Here is a 22,115-nt window from a genome sequence, read left to right on the forward strand (position 1 = left end):
AATATATCTATTAAAGATATGTATACCTGTGCAATTATACCTTCTACCAGGAAAAATGATACAAGAATCATTTTAATCCTTCTAGATCCTGGCTTTTGATAAGGCCATAGACCAATTAACGACATGAGAAGGCGGTTGAAATTGAAATAGCGACTTTCAAATAAATGCATTTCGATTTGCACGTTGGAACTTTGAACTACATGAGTACAGAATAAAAAAATCCCCCTTATTTCTTTTTTTCTTCGAAACTGTTTTTTTTTTCTGGTTTGTGTGCTCTTAGTGCATTGTTATCCGAGATAATGTTGGTATATTATCTGATACCTTTTAAATTGAAAAATTTTCTATACCTCACAAGAGGGGAAGTAAAAAATGTGCAGATCAATTTCGTTAATAGGTCTCTTTGCGCAGAACCATAGATAAAGGACACTAAGGAAATTATACATAATGACAAATAATCGTCGCATTAGGTGTGAAAGGAAATGTATTCTGTGAAAATAAAAAAAATTTTCTTTCTTCCAGTTCGCGCAAACGCAGTAACGCGAGTCATCTTCGCAACTTATTGAACAAGAGTGCCATTCACGGTTGAACAGTCGGCCAGTACACATAGTCGTTATTTTTTCCCGAGGAACCGATTCTTCAGATCGTGCGTGTCACCACAAGACGTTTATCTGATTTTCAATAAGTAAGTATTGATTAATATGGTGATTAATATCGATCAAACATGTTCACATTTCTAATTGCTATCCAAGTCGTGTAATTTATAAGTTTAGAATATAACATACCCCTACATGCAGGTATTGTGATCATTATGCGTTTAAAAATACAAACAAATTGTAGATTATAACTTATAAAAATTATTCCTGCTATTGAAGAAACATTCTCAATATATCTTCTTCGCACTGAGAGAAATACTTTTTTAATTATTAATATACCATGAGTTTAGACTTGATATATCTTTGTCAGAAATATACAAATGTCAATGTAAATTCGTAATATTTAATAATAATATACGTAACTGTATAGTAAAAATACCATCAATTTATATGAAATTGTATGTATATTAAATGTAATGTCTTTGTAATTAACAAATTTATATTAATTATTAATATAAGTATAATCAATAATCTCAAATACATTATTTCATTTGTCGAAATTGATAAAATATTTTACGCAAACATACATTTATTTATGACAAAGAAAGTCAATGTTATATTATTACTAATAATCTTTATTATTAATAAAGGTATGCAGTAATATTATTTTTATACTGATAAATGTAGTTATATTCAGTGATACGCAATATAGCATATATTAATTATGAAGAAATATTTATTAGGGACGGACATAAAAAATTCTTACATTAACGACAAAGCATGTATATTAACTATTAATATACTGTTCTCTCAGTGCGTGATATTTGTAGATGTCATTGTTATCATTCTAATCGCAAAAGTGTAAAAACAGTGATTGTGTTGCGTTTTTATCGTTACACTGAGAAAAAAATTTGTTAATCCCAAAAAATATTTAGTCCGATACGAGCAACTAAATATTTTAGGTAATTTAACTAAACGTTAGTTAAATTAATTAATTCTTAATTAAAACATTTTAAAGATTGACATGAATGCATTATACCTTTTTTAGTGCAACTTAATAATTGTTGAAACAACTTAATGTTTAGTTAACTAACTAACATGTTTAGTTGCTCGTATCGGACTAAATGTTTTTTGGGATTAACAAATTTTTTTTCTCAGTGTAGTTTCCAGATTATTATCTCAAAAAGTCTTGTGAAAATAGGCATTTTTACAAATGTTTTATAAAATAACATTTTATAAAACAACTAGCTGGTTACCCGGGCTTCGCCCGGGAGTCGTTTTTCTTCAAACGACTTCATTTGTATTTCAATATCCTTAATCAAAAAAAATTCCTTTATCAGACAATAGCTTATCAAGCAAAAATCAATTAAATAATTAATGTTTTTACTAAAATAATTTCTACTAATTGTAGATATTTATTATTTCCATTTTGTTCTATCGGTTAGTTAATTCTTCTACGGAACTTTTGCAAATTTTAAGATCCTGCTTTTTTTTTCGTTGAAAAAGGAAAATGTTTACGCATACCCTAAGGCCGGTCTCCAGGGTTATGCCGGACTTATTCACCGACTAAAAACCTCCCCCGGCCCCCAACCCCATAACTATCAATCCCATAATAAAAGTTTAAAACTCAAGCATCTGGAATGTGTTGTTCAAACGGAAAAGTTAAGCTACCGCTTTTAAATCAGCCACCCGATACACTTTTTATGTTTATGTCAGGAATTACGTCAGAATCAAAAACATTTCCTACAAAACATTCGGTCAATTATTTACCGAAAAATTGAAAAAATTTCGGATAACGGTTCCCAAAAAAATCGGTAACGAAAAACTATACACTCTATAACACTCCCCAAAAAATTCTACCCCTATATATTTTATGCTTTCATCGGTCAATTATTTTCCAAAAAAATGGAAAAATTTCTGATACCGGTTTCCCAAAAAATCGATAACAAAAAATTATACACTTTATGGTACTCCCCGAGAAATTCTACCCCTGATTCATATACAATTCTTTAAAATTCGGTCAATTATTTCCCGAAAAATTGGAAAAATTTTGGATACCGGTTCCCAAAAAGATCGGTAACGAAAAACTATGCACTCTATAACACTCCCCGGAAAATTCTACCCCTATTTTATATACTTTTGGTAAAAATTCGGTCGAATAGTTTAAGAGTGTATAAAGAACATACATACATACATACATACATACATACATACAGACATTCTATTTTATATATATAGATAGATACTTACAATTAATGTGATTTATAATTGGTATTGAATTATCAATTGATTGTTACCTAACGTTGACTCATCACGCATAACTAAACTGCGTTTGAGCCCATTTTCCCTTGTTACTCGTAAATTTTAATATCAAGATCTTTAATTAATTCCATTTATTTGAACTAATATGATATTACAATAACAATTATTTTTATACGAAATCCCTTCTACAGCTTTATTCAAACAACAGGTATTTTACAGGTGTCCCGGTTTGACGATTTTTTTCGGACGACAACGTTCATGCACAGAATATCGCATATCCACGCATTTAGAAGAGTGTGTTGCATGCACAATGGGAAGGCGAAATGGGGATCGACTCATTTTGTGATGCATGCATCTCTTCGTTGTGCGCTATATAGCTGGCACATAGCGCTGTTAGACGAGGCCTGGCATAATTGTGCAATACGTGTACCTCGCATATCTCAGCGTGCATCCTTCCTTCCGTTTCGCCCTTCGAGAGCTACACTGCATACCTACCAAGCGCAACTTACTCAATGTCGACGAATAACGGGGCGGGTTGCACGTCGATACGTTGATTCGCGCGTACCGTATAGCTGGCAGACGAAATGTTCGTTCTTCCAAACGACTAAATCGGCATCGATTGGCATCATCAAACGCACACAAAATGATGTCCACTCGACTTCCAAATCAATTTATAGCAAATCACGTCGAAACGTAAGTAGAAAAATGCGTACGAAATGAAATCATATCCCGTATTGTCAATGATAAAATGCTGTTTGTGTATGTGCATACTTCATTACATACCTAATACATACTTTACAATAATCTTTCAAATGTTCTTATAAATAATATTATTACGGTTGAAATACATTATATATTTTTATACTTGTATTTTTACATTGACTTACATTTTGTTCTCTTTTGTATATCAGATGTTATTAAATTCTTATGATTATTAGCAAGAAAATTTCATTGCTTGTAATAATTAATCTTTTACAGTTAAACGCGAAGAATCATCTGGGTCTTGTTGTGAGATTAGTAAAAATTATCTCCTTCAGATTGCAAAATTCTTAAGAGACAGTAATAAATAAGATTCTGCCACATTCATAGACTATTTGATCATAACGATATGGCGATGAAACCGGTTACGAATAAACTTCGACGATCGTATAACAAAAAGTAGCAAAAGCCAAACTGTTAAGCTGTGTCTCTGATGAAAGCGAGAGAAATCGCTAAGAGAGTGGATTAAAGTGAGTACTAAATTAATAATTTAATTAGTTATATTATTTGTATCTTTCTATTTACGTAATATCTTAATGCGTGCATATTTTTTCAGATGGAACTTTTAACATTTTAAACGAGAACCTGTCAACCATTATCAATTAACTCCGAGAATCTGGATTGAGCATTTGAGCATCATGAGACACATTTCTGTCTATATTTTTAGTTTTAGATTAATAAGAAAATAATATCAAGAAAATATGATAGGGAGTTCAGGGAAGAAAATATGGAAATACATCAAGTACGAGATAAGCAATAAACTTCTATATTAAATTTTATGCAAATAGATTGTGAGATATTTATCATTTAAAGTAGACAGACAGACATGACTGTAATGCTACATGTAAGAGAAATACGAATTGCAGCGCTTTTATAATTTTAATACTCCCTTTCACACATTTTTTCCTCTTTATAAGTTTGCTATTCTATTATTATAACAAGTCAGCTTAGAACTGGTTAAATAGGCTTTCTAAAACAAACGAGAAGATCCTCGAGCAGTTCAGTGTCACAACATGATTTGTAAAAGTACGTTTAATACGTTTATTATTAGATTCTTTAGTGACAGTCTAGACTGTCACTAACAAATGGCTTTTAATTAAATAGTTTTTCATTCTCTATATGGAAACTGCAAAATAACGTCGCATAATTTTTTCAACAACGATTTCAACTTAACAAAATTAAAAAATACGCAGCTTGCGAATACAAGTATATAAGTGAAGAGGCCTGCGGCCAAAAATGTTTTCATATTATCGTGCTTACACTGAAAACAAATATATATTGCGTTTATGTACATTAACGTAAATGCAAATGCAAGTTATGTAAATCTATTCTAACTTATTAACATCGATACCGTGCTAAAAAGCTTAATGCATTGCACGACAGCACTCTCACATTTTCTGTCAGTAAATCGATAAAAAAATATTGCTTTTTGTTACAATCTAGTAATACAGCATTTTAAACTGATAGCAATATAAATTCTATTTTGTTGTATACAAGATATGTATATTTCATCTTTTTTTTCTTCAACTTTATACGGTTGTGCGTATATATTAACGTGAAATGGCGGCATCAGATGCTAAATGCGGCTAGTACCTTGTATTCCTCTCACCTGCATAAATTAACGCATAATACGCGATGCGAGTCATCGTTTTGTACTTGGAGCAGTTAGGCCCCTTCGGATGCAGTTTCCTTCCCGAATTTATCGCCCGTCCGAATCGCGAACAAGTCCATATAACCCGTCCGTGATCTCGGTTCCCACCTAGCCCGCGTGCAAAACCTGCGCACTCGCCGCGCGCTGTTTTCATTCTTGTATAAATCTCATTGCAGGCAATATATATTTGCACACGGTATTCCTTTGGCCTTCTCGCTCATATCGACCATTGGAATTTATCTCGCTGACCAGACGCGAATAACCGAGATGAATCGTTGCCGTGCTGCCTTTTAATTTCATCCTTTATCGTTTTTATTGAACGTGCGTGAGATACAGAGTATTCTTGAGTCATCCTTATTCTTTTCAATATTTCAGATGCTGATCACAATAGAATGAAGGTAAGATATATTAATATTCGAATATCTGGATAAGTTTATATGTTTATATATGCGTATTTTCAATATTTACTGTTTAACATTTAGAAAATATAACTTAATACTTTTATTAAATTGCACGTAATATTTCTATAATTTTAAAGAATAAAAGATATTAAGAAGCTCTAAAACCATTAGATGTACAAATATTTATAATGCAAGTGACTGATTATTGTGATAAATATTTTAATTAAAATTTTTTAAATCTCCGTATAAATATATTTTTTACGTGTGTATGTATGTGTATGCAAATAAATAACAAACCAAAGTAAATTATAAAAGGATTAAACTATGGAATCGTATCTAATATTCCTTGATGTAATTTTACATTCCTTGCAGCTAAAACGATCCGAGAGACGAAAGAGTTTCAGAAACAGCCGCGAAACAATAGGCATAACTTCTAACACGGTTGACACGCCGGTTACCGCAAGCCGAAAGCAGCTAATACAGCAAGTTATCCACTTAGAAATCCGACGGAACATTGCGAGAGAAGAGTTTGAGGAGTCGGAGGGTGCAGGAGGCTGTTACCAACTTTGGATAAACCGGACTAAGTTTCCTCTGGCTCGGTACTTACGAAACTGCCACGCGAAAACGTTCAAGTTTATTCTTCTCTCACGCACCGACAGAGAAATACTGCAGGCATCGATTTGTATAACGATTAAGTTAATTAAGCGCTTTAATGTGTTGTTTATCAAATCTCCCTTGAAGGTAACATGTCTTTAGAAACCACTGATGGCAAAAATGTTTAACAAAATAAATATACCCGAGTGGAAATTGGTCTAGCCAATCTGCATTTTACAGCTAATAACTGTATCACGCAGGCTAGATATGTTACCTAGCCATTGACTAGCTTATTAGCTATAATTTATGAATATAATTCTTCGCTGTCTAGTACTTACTCGATGGTGCAACAGAATTATTTTCATTTTTAGATACTTCAGCATTCTTTCCGTGATGAAGGATTACATATTGCTATATAATTGTACGTAATTTCTTAAGCTTTATCGTTTGTCACACAAAAAGAATATTTGATGTCGCAATGAAATATTTTATGTCAGGACTTTAAGCTGACAATTTGTGTCCTACAAAATGGTCCGTTGTGATATTTTATCGAGAAAATATTGGACCCAGTCAGGGATTTGAGATATTTCAGTGTGGTCCTGTTCTCTAAAGATAAGATTCTCGTTTTCCATCAAGGTCGCATATCCACGCAGTGACAAAGTGAACGTTTGCAATTTTCAAAGAATTATGTCGAATTTTTGTGAAAGTTAGTTTGAAGAAGTTTAATGTTTCTATGCTTTTCTCTCTGCTTCTTTCACTCTCTTCTTTTTCTTTCAACACTACTTTCTTATGTTACCTACTCTTATAACGTGTGATTAAAAAATTATATATTTATGGATACCTCGTTTAAAAAAAACTATTTTAATTTTAAAATCAGTTTCGAGATGTAGAAGAGATGTAAAAAGAGGTAGTTTTATAAATATAGTTAAACTTCCGCTTTGGAATGTCTAAAGAAGTAGAATAACATTATAAAATAATCTAAAGAAGTAGAATAACATTAAAATAATGTTATTCTACTTCTTATTAAATTTTATCTGAATAGGTCGCGCGCCAAGAGAAAATCGAAGAGTGTCTTCGACATCTCGTCAGAACGGGACCTTCTTCCGAGCAAACACATTTCCGGCATGTTGTATAACGCAAAAGTAAAGGAAGGATGGCGCGGAGAGGAGGAATAGTGTATGCAGACGCGAGCCTATATCAAAAGTTCGCTTCCGTTGGGGACCGCGAAAAAGGAGACGATGACATGGCTGCGTCAGGTAAGTTGACTCAGGACGAAATTGGTTTCGATGCGTGTCGGCGAATGTCGAACTTTCATCATGATACCTTCACTTAGATAGACATCACTGTACTTTCGCAGTTTTCATGAAAGGGAAAACTGCAGAAATTCTTCAAAGAAATATGCACGGAAAAAATATTCGTGCTTAACAAGTTTAAAACACAACTCGAAATTTACGTCTTACTCTTATGTTAAAATTGTTTTTCACATTATATAAAATGTTAATAAGAATGATATATAATACACTGAGAAAAAAAATTTTCTGCATTTTAGTAAATATTATTTTGCATACAACTGTGACTACATTTACTAAAATGAATAAAATTTCCCTTTTTATTAGTATATGTGTACTCGCTGAGAAATCACAGTTGTATGCAAACTAATATTTACTAAATCGAACAAAATCCTTTACTTCAACCAAACTGGCACTTAGTGCTTTTTAAATAAAGACTGCCAGTTTGGTTGAAGCAAAGGATTTTGTTCTCGATTTATTACTCATTGGCGAAGAAAAAGTATCTCATCTGTTTAATATTTACTAAAATGCAGAAAAATTTTTCTCGGTGTACGATCATGTCTATTATATGAAATTTCATGTTATTTTTAAAAAGATAATAAATTAGTTTATCTTCATGAAAGGAAACAATTTCGTAATTTTCTGAGAGGAATAAATTTAACACGAAAAAAAAACTCATTGTCAGAATGATTTAAATCCTCTCGTGATTAACATAACGTCAGTCAAATCCTATGAGACAATTAAAATGAACACTTGACAGATAATTTATTAAAGGTAATATGCGCTAAGTCCGCCATATTTGAGTTTTATAAAAATATATGTCTTTTAATATTAATCTATCGATATATCAAGATAAAATAAAATCAGTCCTTCACATTTTTAAAAAGCCTGTAAATCACAGTCTTCTTTGTTTTAATTATATTTTATTTTTATTCAAAGGAATTCTGTTCTATAAGATTTATTTTGACTGTTAAAAATATTGTTCTTGTATATGCCGCTTTTAAAGGCACACAGTATAATTTGCTGAAGATTCGGTGGTTATCTCAGTGTAAGTATCTCGCTGATAAATGTCACTGAGAGATATGCGGATATGAAAGGCATGCAAATAAAAGTGGTACTCACGATATCGAAGTCCAGATTCTCGGCAATCCAGTCGCGTCCTTGTTTAAATTCATCGTGGAGACCCATGATGTAAAGGGTATCGAGTCCATCGACGATAGTCGCGCCCATATTTGAGGCCCCAAAGATACTGGCACTGTGACCTCTCTTCGAGATTGGTCTTAATTCGTTTTTCCCCCATGCGTACCGCACGTAGTTGTCCCAGCCATGCTTCATCATCTGCGCCAAAAAATCGCGAAAAATTAATGCAAACCTTTCACTTAAAAAAAAATCTACTAAACTATTTCTACGATTTATATAAAATAATGTCAATTATCCACACAATTGCCGTGATATAATATTATAAATCATATGTCTTCTTTTTGAATCGTACTTTTTCTTCAGCACAAAGATTTAAGTTTTTTTGAGGATTTAGCATTAGTTACACGGCATTTCATATTAATAATTAATATTGAAAATATAAATGTACCAAATAAAAAAATCAATATCTCGAAATTTTAGAATCTTCCTTCCATAATTAACGCACAGCCAAAGCATCAAGGATATATCAAGTTTATGTATAAGGATTATATGGACGCTTCACATGAGCCGTTCCGTGAATAACAAATATATTGCCCGATCCGTTCGTTGACCGTTATTTCCGTTTCTCTTGATTTTTCGAGCCATTTGCCGAGCACCCGCGGTCATGGTCGCTTCATCACGTTTTTATGACGGCATAATTTAGGGGCAATATAATATCGAAAAGACCTGACCAGTGGCATTACCAGAAGGGCCTCTTTCTCTCTCTTCCTCCGACTGCGCGGTGGTAATAAAAAAAAAAGCGGAAATTAGATAGCACAAAGAATCTCTCGCGAGATGACAGTAGAAGAGAAACGCGTGTCATTTTACAATTATCTACGCCCTGAATCACATTTAAATGCGAATCCGATTTATTTTCTGCGACTTTTCACAAGATATAATCATATTAAATGGAAATAACATTACAGCTTTTAGGAAATATCATAATTTTAAGCTAATCTACTGAAATTGGGTGAACGACGAAATTCTCCATAGTCTCTGGACTATTGAAAGGGATGATGATAAGCTCGCGCGATAATCGCGCGAGGGTGGAAAAGCGTTGAGAGGCGAGCTATCGCAGGAAGGATGCAAAATTCCGTGGCGCTCGAAAGGCGATGATGTCGCGTTATTACGTCGGGCTTAGAAAACGGGTTGGCGATGCAGAAAATTGCAGAGGACGATCGTATACGGGTTGGACGGCGGCATCACGCGTCGTTCAACGCCTTCCGCCATTATCCATGTAATCGTGGATAATTTGTTCCGTAGAAACCGCGGCGAATGCACGGCACATGTCGGATCTGTAGCCGGTAATCTGGTTAACATCCATGTTAGGATTAAACCATTAGCCTCGGTGTCGGTCGACGGATCGAAAGGGAATGGTGAGGAGCGACACGGGAGGGGAGGGGAGAGAGAGAGGAAGATGCAAGGCGGACAAGGAGAAGGCAAAACCTCGTGTCGGACGTGTGGCCCCGTTCAATTATTCTCTCTTTGTTACGTCACTTCCGTGGTAACCGGATTCTCTCTCCCCGGACTCATCCGGAAGACCGGAGCTCCTTTTTCTTTCTTCTTTTCGCTTTTGTAATCCAAGAGTAATCCGCATTAAAACCATTTAATGCGGTTAAGCAGTAAGCACCGGCACGGAAAAAGCGGTGCGTCGGTCGCGCGCGAAATACGCGCGCGAGAGATGTCTATTTTAATCAGCAGTAAAATTATGCAAGATTCATTTTTACTTATTTACATTTGGGAAACTGAAACGCGCTAAGGCATCGAACGTATTCGATAACTATTGGGAGTAAAATAAATAAAAAACGATTGTATCCCTCTCGTTTTTAATTCTTTTTTTCTTCTTCCGACGCGCCGTTTTGACCAAAATGCGGGAATTTATTACGAAACTCGTATGCGTACTTAGTCCTGTATCCTAAATTTAATCCTCTAATTAATTCAAGCTTATGGATAAATTCATTATTTTACGCGCGTTACTCACGCGCAGACAAACCGCGGCAGGTCGGGGCATCGCACAGACGATATGAATTCTGTATAGAGCTCCCCGCGGGAGCTCTCTCGCGTTTTGAGAGAGAGAAAATATCCTTTCAAATTGCCTATGCTCCACGCATTTCCATTAATAAACAAAATGCACGCTGGAAAGGAGGAAAAGCAGCGGCGTAGCGCTTCAGCGAAAAGGGAATGGAGGGCGGGGAGGAAGAGGAGGTGAGGGGGAGAAGGGGCGGGGGCGGGGGTTGCGGGGCGATACTCCGTCAGACGATTGAGTATGCATGGTATACACAAACAAAGCAAAAGCTTTGGATACTCCAGGGGAGATGCACACAAATGCGCATCGGTGCACGGTCTGTGCGTGCGTGCGCGCGCGGGGGTGTATTGCCGATACCGGGCACGTATAAGTGTACTTAACCGTGGCGCTTTTATTTCCTCTCTTTATTTCCCGCGGTTTTCAATTTACGTTATTTATTGCCCTTCCACGACCGTCCCAGTCGTCCCGCCGCGCGTCGGCGTCCCACCGTGATTTTGTGAAAGCTGCACCCCAAACCCTCTGCCTCCGTCAACATATACCCACACACACCCGCTCTCGCGCGCGTATATATACGTGTACGCGCGTGTCGGGCGCACACGCGTGTGCTTCCCAGAACCAACACCAGCAGGAATAACGCCCCCGTATATACGCGATATCCTTTTTTACCTGCGGTACGGTGAGCCTGCACGAGGGTCAACGTCATGAAGCCTTTTAAAAACGATTCGCGCACGTCATAAAAATCTAACCGCGCCCGTCGCGCACAGAGAGGCGAACGCATTTTACGCGTCGCACCTTTGAGGGAAAAGTCAATCGAGGAAGGAAACTTAATATGTAACAGAGAGAAAAGGTAAATAAACTAACAATAAGTCAAAAAAGAAATAAGAAAAAATGAAAAATTATACATAAAAAGAAATTATAAAGCAAGAGAGTATAGATTCATTTCGGTCTGAATTTTTTGTAGATTTTCAATCGTTTGTTCATCAGCGAGAGTTTATCACACGAAAATAAGTAAAAATCTTGGGTAAAAACAGTTTAATATCTAATGACTTTTTTATTTGTCGATTTGTAAATTATATTCACCGTGTAGTTTCAAGACTCGAGTAAACGCATCATCTTCTGTATTTCTCATCATAGCAGAACGAGGTGCTCAATTATGATGCTCAATTGTTATTAGATCTCATTTAAATGCAATTACTAAATAAGACTTATGACGTGTGTATCTCCACGATTAAATGTCATTACGTAAAGTTGCTTATGCGGAAGTCGCCGCGACCAGGCTGCTGAGAACGGAGGCTGAAAATTTATGTAGCCAATCACTCTTCACGAATCGTACGGGTTTTTATCCAAACTAATAAATTTTTATACCGAATTCATTATCGTCGGAAACTTTCCTGACGTTCTAAGTTTCTCGTTACTTTATTATACGTTTATCAGATATATATTTGAAGTCCCGCGAATATATATATACATGCATCTCCCGCGCAAAGGCGCTACTGTATAATTGAAAGCAAGCGCACAGTAGAAAGAAATATAAATGCATATTCATGCAACGTGTTGCATGCACCTCGAGTTGGGAGCGTGAGAGCAAGCATGACACCATGAGAACCACTACGTAAAGGACGTTGTAGGGTAGGAAATTCTACTCATCTCGAGCGTCTCTTGGCACATATACAACTCAGCTCAATGCAGCGAGTTTAGGTACAAACGGCCCGAGATATGTATATGTCCGCTTGCAAAGCGCTTGGTACAGCAGTAGGAAGTAGATATGAAGGTTGCGTGAGAGATAAAACGAGAAAAAGAAAGAGATTGAGGGGCGGGAGGGTAGAGAGGAATAAGGGCGCCAAGATAAGATGACAGAAGAGACCCCGGAATCCTACATCCAAAGGGATTGTCTTTGCGACCCTTCAACGGGATTTAGAGTAATTATAGCTTTGTTTATTATTGTTAGGCGAGTTGCGCATTGTACAGGCGCTCTCAAACCAACGCGAATTAATCTTTGCTAAGTGGAGCCGATGTGGCACTGGCATTCCCATTTCTCTTCCCTCCGCGCCATTCTGCGAGATCCGCGGATGAAAGGTAGCTACAGAAGAGCCAGCGCCTTCGCTCGCTCGCCTCCCCCCGGCCCCGCTTCGTGAACTCCATACTTCTATCATTATCCTATTCTGCCTCCCTTAACTAGCATCTTTCATTAAAGGAAGCCGTCACCATTGTGCCCAACTTGTACGACTCGATAGACAATGCGACTTTGTCGGACTCCCGCAGTTGCCATTCACGCCGCTTACTCTTGGATCCTCCCCACGAAATTTCCAGATCTCTAAGTGCTAATTCGCGAGGAAGAGGATATATCCTACAGACGCTATCGTAACGAAGCACCTGGAGCTTTGGAGCCAGCGAAAGAATGTCAGGCTAGTATTATTAATGATTTGCGTTGAATAAATAACCACGCGATACGATGAAATTCAAAATCTGGTGTTTTTATCGTATATTCTTGTAAATTTATGAATTTGTGTAACGAGATTAAAAATATTCAAAGTCTCTTTTGTCCAAAAATAAAGGGAGGTATAATTTATAAAATAAGGTTGAAAAAAGATGCAATAACATTTTTACATAATAATCGTGGTAACAAACTTGATATATATTCTTTTCTTCTTATAAGCTTAAAATACTAAAATATTTTTGAAATCTTGACTCTTAATTTTTTTTTATTTACTTGTTCTATTATCGTGTCATAATTATTATTATTACAAAAAAGTTACTAAAACCTTTCGGTAGAATATATATAATATAAGAGTGATAATTTTTAAAGTTAATAGATTAAAGTTAATAGAAAAAAATAGAAGTAATAAATAAATGAATATAAATAATTAAAATTTAAAGATGTCTATATAGCTGCTTGTCCTATTTGATTTATCATAAAATCCTATAGATACTTAAATTCGCTTTTCTTAAACTATCCCGTGGTTGGCGAGAACGGCGATTATTTCAAGTTTAAGAGGGTGAAAATTTAATATCTGATATGCGCGATTAAACGAAGTGAAGAAACGCCTTGAACGTGCGGGCATGAAAAATGCGCGAGTGTTTTAATCAGCGTCGGCTCCATGGCATGATAATGGGTGGTCACGCCTACTGCATTAGCTCGACTAAAAACAATTAGTCTGATGGCTACCCACGTTTCTCCGTTCGGAATTATTCAAGAACCGCAACGCCGCGCCGTGCCGCGCCGCGACGACGTAGCGATTTCCCTCGTTTCATCTAAAATCACCGGTCGTGACGCCGTCAACGAGGTTGCGCAATGAATTTAGTGCCATCGCGTTTCTTGATCATAAAGAATTAAAGGAAACACACAACGTCTACGATAAACCCAAAACGTAAAACTAATTGATTTAAATTAAAGAACACTGCTGTGTTGACACTTATTACATTAGTTAATTTTCTTATTGTTTCAGTTTTTAGTTTTATCCTAATAAAAAATGATAAAATGTAGTTTAGTAGAAATTTAAAATTGTTTAAATAAAACTCGCGAACACGGAAAATATTTTTATAATAATGATCTAATTTTAAAATGCGAACACTTTGAATAATACGCCATATTATTGTATTTTTCAGCGCTCTTCGTATTATGTAATTAAATAGAAACAAGTGTTAAATTAAAATATTTTCATTATAATATATTCTCACGTGAATATCTTTATAATTCAAATTATATATTATTAATATATGTATCTATGTATTATGTCATTACATGAAAAGTCTTGTAATTACAAAAATCATTTCATATACCTATAATCATTGTCTTCTGTGAACTTCTTTACGTTATTAATTTTCATTGACGTGTTGTTTTTTAAAGCGCGAAAATCATAATTAAAAGCATACTGTAAGGTAAAATATGAATGTTTAATTAAAATATATTTTATTTGGTAAATTATATCAATTCACTAGTAAATCACTTTATTTGGAATAATTGCCTTCGATATATAATCCACGAATAATTTGAAATCGAATCTTTTTCAAAATATAAGTAATTTCTTATTGTGTAGAAATATTTATAATTACCACAGCTGCGTAGCTACAAAAACTATTGGTCATATAATTGTACTATTCTTTTATTATTTTACCAATATTTTAACATTTTTCAACAAAATTATTAAATTTCATAAAATGTGCTCATTTATATCATTGATATTATATATTCACTTTTGTTCTGTGAAATCAAATATCACAATATTTATTTTATTAATTAGTTTTATTAATAATCACATTACACTATCTTTTTCCCAAGTAAAAATACTGGTTTTAATTAAAAATAGGTTAACAAAAGAAAATATTTAATTTCTGTATTATATCCCCTCTAGTTTTACATTTTCCAAAATATTCATGTAAAATATTAGTCTTAAAAGCATTAGCGATAAAATACTAATATGACAAATATTAACAGTTCTCTCATTCATTTTCAGATAAAAAGATGAAATGTCCATTTCATGACGCTGAATGCGATGGAATTAATTAACCCGCCCATCGAAATACGATCGGACCTTCCCTTCGACGAGCACCTGCTCGTCATATGTTACTGCGAAGGACAAGAATCGATTAAACTCTAAATTGAGATGGCTGCGTTGGATCAACTTAGTCATACTAGGTACGTCATGGAACATGACACATTTGTACGCCGGTCAATCCAGTTTGACACTTCACTGGACAGTGATCTGTCATTCATATTTTTTCTTTTTTTTTGTCGACAACTATCGGTTGCTCGGGGGTTAATTGATTGAGTTCCGTTTGTCCATTTCTGGCTCAGTATGTCGCAGTTGATTAATCTCGCTACCGAGGATTAAAAACTTGTATGGAAAACACATGTTTCTTTTTTGCATTATTAATGCACCTCCTCTATTTCATAAAATTGACGAAGTTAATTTTCTCTCTTGCAAACAATTACATTGTAATCTTATAAAGATACAATTTTGTAGGACTTTGAGGAGAACTTCAAGACTCTACTTCTTGATCAAATTAAATTTTTTTGTCAAAAATAATGCTAAGACATAATTACAATTCTGATTTAATCTAAATTATAATTGAATTTTAGAGCAATTTATTTGAATACTTCATCAGTCTAACTGGATCTTATAAAGTTACATATTATTTTTAAAAATTTCGTTTTATCTGTCTTAGCCTTTCGTCCCGAATGGTTTTCCCTGATTCTTTTTCCAACCTATGACCCACTAATCCAAACGCGAATATTGATGTGGCAGGACGAACAAAGAGCCCATCGGTTTTCTTTTACGAATCTCTTTAATTTCCGCCTCTATTTTCTGTGACGCCGCAGTGACGAACGACACGGCAGTGGTAAAAACTACCGTGAACAATATGAGTTTTCGGAAAATGTAGGTCTGAATATGCGTTCAAATGCAGGAAATGGAAATTTCACCTTAAACCATACGTTTATCAAAGTAGACAAAACGTAAAAGGTTGAATCATATTTCAATTTTATAACGCATGAAAAAATATACATTGTATAAATAAGTATAACAATAATGAAAAAAAATATATTCAATACAAAACTAAGAATAATCTTATTGTGAAGCTTACCTCCTCGAGTCTAACCTTTTGCATGACATGACGGCTTACCCCTTTTTAATTCTAGCATGCAAAACAAAAGTCAGATGTGATCTTACCTCCTTAACTTTTTCACGGCGCTGATTGGTCACATCGTCCAGAGGTGGATTAGGCGGTCTAATAACGTAAATGCCAGCAACGGACGCGGCTGGCGCTTCGACCACCGAAGGCTCAAATTGTTTATGTCTGATATCTAAACGTCGATCTTTATCTTTAACTTTATCTTTATCCTCGATTTCAGGCTCATCCTGCCCAGGGACCACGTTATCCTGCACCCAGGCCGGATTCAACTGTTCGTTACGTTCTTCCGGCGCGACGCCTCGATCGACGACACTCGCGAGATCGCGCCGTGTTATAAATGTTCCGGTTATGAGAAGGATCAGGATCACGGACAGCAGTCCGCTGATCGCTAATCTTTGCATGAGCCTCATGTCGTCTAGACACTTGCCGCAGCTCGACCAGCCGCCTGGAGTCTCGGACTGGATTGCGCTCGTATTGGCAGAGCTATGAAGAAAATGCGTGAAAGATTCGTTGTCAAATGTATGAATTTTTATGACAGAGCTTACTGATGTAACGGCAATCAACGATACGATTATAATAACACAATTTTGAGCACTTTTAATGCTTTTTGGACTCAAATTTTTGAATATGAAAAATTTGTTATTCAAAGAAAAATTTAAAGTTTAATTATTTAAAAAACGCAATTGATTTCTGAATTGATCCGTCTTTCATGTTCAAATTTTATCGCACCTTTGAGCAATTTAATGCTAATACCGATCACGAAAATCAATTTAAAAAAAATGTTGATGCCGTACATCAGAAATTACAAATATGAATCACATCCGCAGCGTCGGTACTTACTTGCGAACCACCTGTTAAACGTAATTTGAGCACGGCGGCGAATAAGTATGCGATTTTGTTCCAAGTTCTTACAGTAGGGTATATCAGATTGTTCCTTGGAAATGACTAATTCGACGAAATTAAGCCTATTAGGCCTCGCGCTTATCAGCAAAAATCTGCGAAGAAAAAGCATTAACTATATTACTAACCGAAATCTCCGAACGAATATAAACAGGATATTATTCGACGATCGTCTGCAGTCAGCGTTATGTTTAAAATCGCCCGAAACTATTGCCGGAGCAAGGTTCGTTGACTCGAGTCGCAAGGCTGATCCACCCGAGCGAAGGTAATTTTTCGGGGAGAACGATTACATCAAAGCGTCGCGCGAAAAAAATATTAAAAGCGATATACGTACGCCGAGTGCTGCGAGGGATGGCGAGAGCGCGCGGTATCGCCGATCGAGAAAGAAAGGCGAGCGGGAGGATACGAGAAGAGGTGAGAATCAAAGAAGGCGAGATAGTTTGGAGATTCCGAAGTCTCTGCCGAAATGTGATCACTGCATTTTTTATCGAGCCCGAGGGATCGCGAACGGTTTCTCCGGTCCTCCCTGGCATCGAGAGAGCCTGCGTGCATTTTATCGCCCCGGTCGCTGCAGGCGTTACACCTGCAGATCTCGATTTTCTTTCCTTTTTGCTATACGCAACGTGCCTTTCAGCGCGGCCTAAAATCTGCCGACTTTGCCCGCTCATTCGTTATCTATTTCCCCGGTCAAAAACGGCTTAAAACTGAGAGTTTTAAGAATCTCGAGTTTTAAAAACAATTCTCGCGATCATACAATCATCGATAAATATAATCGAGAATCATTCGCGAGTCTGCTCATTTAAAGGCATTTAATTATTGTGAATCACTTCTAAAAAAGACAAACATTTTTATTTAATATAAAGTATTCATTATTTCGAGATACTTGAATATATTGAAATAGATATATTCTATTAAATGTATTGTTAAAATATTATCGTTCAAAATTATATTATTCCCTAATTATAATAATGTAACTCCAATCGTGATTGTCTATTACTTCGCAGAAGTGTATTTTCCTAGCAGAGATGCCTGGTTTTACATTCTGTTTGGGAATTTAAGTATTCAAACGGCATTAATGCGGTTGCCACGCGACATACTAATAAGGCTAGGCGATCGTTTGTCGGATGTAATGTACTATTAGAATCAAACGACACGATTTCGCTTCACTTCATTACTAAAACAGCAAATTAGGTAGAACGAATTCTACGAAACATTGCGCTTTAAATTATTCACAAGGCCGCGAGTTTGTAGCACGATAACTGTCGATACTGCAAAATATCGTGGCAGAAAGTTCGAGATATCGAAGTTCAGGTACAGGTAGAGGTACGCGTTCCAACGTTGATTCAACTCGATCGTAAGCGATGGTCGAGATAGAAAAAAGAGAGCGAGACGGAAAGAGAAGAAACGGCACAGAAAAAAGGATGCAAAAGGCGAAAGAAGAAGAAAAGAAGACAGAGGGAAAGAGAGAAAAAAAGAGAAAGGGGCAAAAGAGAGTGAGAGAGAAGGAGAGAGAACAGCGCGTGTGATGGCGAGAGAAGAAAAGAGGAACGGAGGGAGAAGATAAATCGTCGAAGCTACACTCGGTGGCCAATAAATTGCGCGGCACAGCCCCGAGGTTACCAAGATTGCTACGTGTCACATTCTTGCGAAAAATTGGACCGATGGAAGTATCTTAAAGTCAGGCAAATATGCGTCGCGAATGGACACGTACGCGAACACGTCAGACCACCCACCCAATTGCGAAGCTGTAGCAAAAATAATGGATATTGCATCCGTTTTCTCGAGCCTTCGGTAAATACAACGCGAGTCTATTTCTTCCTTCTTCCGGTCTTGTCATACATTTGAAAGAACATACGGTTGCTTTTCCATTAATCATTGATATTACGTGCCAAAATGGTGCAATGTCATAAAGAAATGTTGGAATGTAGAACTGCTTTATGGATGACTTTTTAAACCTTGAACTGTCCTGACCGATAAATCGTTTAAACTAATTAGTAATATCTCTCTGATAAATTTATAAATATGATAAATATGATAAATTTATATACAAAAATAAATAAAAAACTTTAGAGAATTTCTCAGGATAATATCATACGAAGGTGTGTATACATAAAAAAAATATTTTTTAACCTTTCTATTAGTTTAATAATTTAATGATTTTTAAATTTAATAATAGCATATAAAAATTTAATAACAAGAAAATTAAAAAATTCCATTCTTGTCATCATGTATTCCTAAACATTTCAAACATTTGCATCGAGCTTTCGTTCTTCATTTAATTATTCGTTCATGATTTCCCGTTCATACGTTCTGTGCTTGAAACGACGTATATAACCGTCCTTCGAGAGCTTCTTCGCTGGGATGCAGAGAGAACCCCGCTCTCTTTTGATCTTATTATTCCCGAAGGATAAGCGGTCGCCGATCGTAAAGGTCGTATCTCTTGGCGCATCGAGTTCAATGAGGCACACGGAGATCCGCCACGACGAAGCGAAGGAGAATCGCGCGCTACTATACGGAAGAAGATGAAGAAGAAGAAAAGAACAAATAAGGAGAGTGAAATAAGAGACGCGAGAGTAAGAGCGAGACGTCGAAAGGTTAGCGGGTGGTTCAACCAATCTTCCACTTCGTCCGAGGTTTTACGAAGGGGGTAACAAATAGGGGTGGCAGAGAGGAAGGACGATTGCCAAGAAGGCGGCGAGGCGGGAGCACTCCCAGGAGTTTACGAGAGGACCGGTGCATGAACACGTCAAGGTGGGGCCTGGGGCACACCGGTGGTTACCGTCCCGAATGTCCAGCACGTGTGTGAATTCGTATATATGCACGGGTGCGTCTGATATACGTATATATACACGGAAAGGCGGCGGCGGCGGCGGGGACCTTGGAACCTGCCCAAATCGAGTGTCGGGGCACACTGTACCTCGCCTCTGAATACCCGGCATTAAAACCAACTATAACGCTCTTTGGATCTCGATTATCGGCGATTCCACCTTTGAGGGCAAGATATACGACTCGGTTTGGAGATGTCGTTTTGATCGTCCGATATTTAAACATTTTTAGAATATATAAATTAATATATTTAATAGGTGTATTACGCACGCTAGGTATCTTTAGATTCGATTTTATTACTGTGCTAAATTCTCAGTTGTATAAGATTATATTATTATGCAAAGTTATATAAACTATGATTTTTATCAAAATTATTGTATTTAATATTTGGAGTAAAGTTCAATGAAGAGAAGAGAGGGAGAGGAATACATTTTTTATTTAAAAAGAAAAAAGATATCGTGATTTTCATAGGATTGTTTATCTTTCGATATAATATTTATAATACACGCAATTTAATTTAACCCATTAAGGCCCAGTTCAACAGTGGCCAGTTAGCTTAACTAGTAGTTAACTCTCACTCTCCGTCTCTGTCTAACCTTTGAGTTAAAAAGAGACAGAGAGTGAGAGTTAACTACTAGTTAAGCTAACTGTCCACTGTTGAACTGGGCCTTAGTCTTTCTAAGGAGGTTGCTGCGCGTTTTTCTGTTTTAAGTCCTTGTATAACTCACAATCAGATCCTATAATTAAAATTTTAGACTGCAGTTTATATTTAGAGGTAAAAAGAATTGCTCTTTCCGAAAATCTAGTCAGCAATATAAAGTTAGATATTTAAGAATAAAAAAGATATAAAGATAGAAAGTGGAGATAAAAAAGTAACCTCTGCTTTCTTACTGAAATGTATTCAATTAATAAATTATTTCGTTTACCTTTTTGAGTAGAATAAATCGATATAATTATTATTTGAATGATCTATATCAAGAAATTTATTTGAAAAACTGGACGAAATTATTTATTAGCTGAATCAATTTGTTTGTCAGTAAAAAGGCAGGGATATCACTTACTTTTTTAGCTGCATTTTCAAATTTTATATATCTATTTTTTCCAGATATCCCATCCCATTATTGACTAGATTTTCAGAAAAAATAACTCTTTTTACCTCTAAATAGCAATTGCGGTTGAAAAAGTTTGATCAGAACTCGCGTTACAAGAATTTAAAACAGAAAAATGCGTAAGGCCTTCTAGGAGTTAATAAGATAGAAATTAGAAGCATTTTCTGGAAAGACACGAGTACTTATTTTATAAGGTAACTTTTTTTATTTCTTGAAATTAGAACAAATACAATAGAGATATAATAGACGTGTAATAGAGATTGTTTACACACGTATTTGCTTCGTCATTATGTGTGTAAGTACTTAAGAATCAGAGATCTAATTTATTTTTAATTAATGACTTCAAAGTTAGCTAATTTTGATACAATATCGATTTGCGCTGTAGCGAATAAGACATGGACAGTTCTTTGGAACTGATACGAAACTCATAAGAAACGAATAATTGTTGACCTGTCTTGCGTACTGTTATGCAGTTTCCACTTGCAAGAAGTTGTAGCTTTTTTTTTATGTAACTTTTACTATAATTCCTTCTCTTGCGAGTTCACTGCTTGCGTGACGTATCCAAGCATTTGTTCCCGGCGTACTTCGTAATTTACTCAGTGCGTTTGCATGTTTTATGGACGTTATATAAAACGTCGGAAATATACGGCGTCTCAAATATTTAAAGTTCGCTGGGGAATACGAGGCGAGACCTTCTCGCTCCCCTTACCCTAGGTACGTTTGAAATTTCTACAGTCAATCTCTCTTTGCGCCTTCCTCGCCGTTTCGTATCTCGCTCCGTCCCGCCTCGTCCCTCCTCAGAAACCCGTCACGGCGTGCAAGTCTGCAGAAGCTCCAATGGAAGTTTGCTTTCGTAAGCGAACGTACCGTTTCTCTAACTAGCGCAAACGGAAAC

General features: G+C 35.9%; 2 protein-coding genes and 1 long non-coding RNA gene across 4 annotated transcripts in view; 1 reads left to right on the forward strand and 2 right to left on the reverse strand.

Annotated features, from left to right (window-relative positions):
• LOC112454743 overlaps nt 1-356 on the reverse strand; it is a 3,431-nt gene extending 3,075 nt beyond the window's left edge. The window contains exon 1 of the mRNA XM_025016298.1: nt 27-356. Within this exon, the coding sequence (XP_024872066.1) occupies nt 27-170 (144 nt within the window). The 5' untranslated portion in view covers nt 171-356. The remainder of the gene's footprint in view (nt 1-26) is intronic.
• Nucleotides 1-20,336, reverse strand: part of LOC112454739 — a 67,843-nt gene extending 47,507 nt beyond the window's left edge. Inside the window, exons 1-3 of the mRNA XM_025016290.1 lie at nt 20,203-20,336; nt 16,424-16,868; nt 8,672-8,887 (exon numbers count right to left, since the gene is read on the reverse strand). Coding sequence (XP_024872058.1) covers nt 8,672-8,887; nt 16,424-16,868; nt 20,203-20,336 — 795 coding nt within the window. The remainder of the gene's footprint in view (nt 1-8,671; nt 8,888-16,423; nt 16,869-20,202) is intronic.
• On the forward strand, nt 3,081-7,062 carry LOC112454748. Of its 2 annotated transcripts, XR_003040781.1 has the most exons (7): nt 3,081-3,548; nt 3,834-4,084; nt 4,171-4,356; nt 5,442-5,663; nt 6,039-6,265; nt 6,632-6,681; nt 6,758-7,062. It is a non-coding gene; the product is annotated as an uncharacterized LOC112454748 (long non-coding RNA). The 2 variants fall into 2 exon arrangements; XR_003040780.1 differs by having other exon boundaries at nt 6,039-6,681.
• Nucleotides 20,337-22,115: the final 1,779 nt, after the last annotated feature.

This window comes from Temnothorax curvispinosus, unplaced genomic scaffold, assembly GCF_003070985.1.
Source record: "Temnothorax curvispinosus isolate PA1 unplaced genomic scaffold, ASM307098v1 QBEX01005310.1, whole genome shotgun sequence".
Taxonomy (NCBI): Eukaryota; Metazoa; Arthropoda; class Insecta; order Hymenoptera; family Formicidae; genus Temnothorax; species Temnothorax curvispinosus.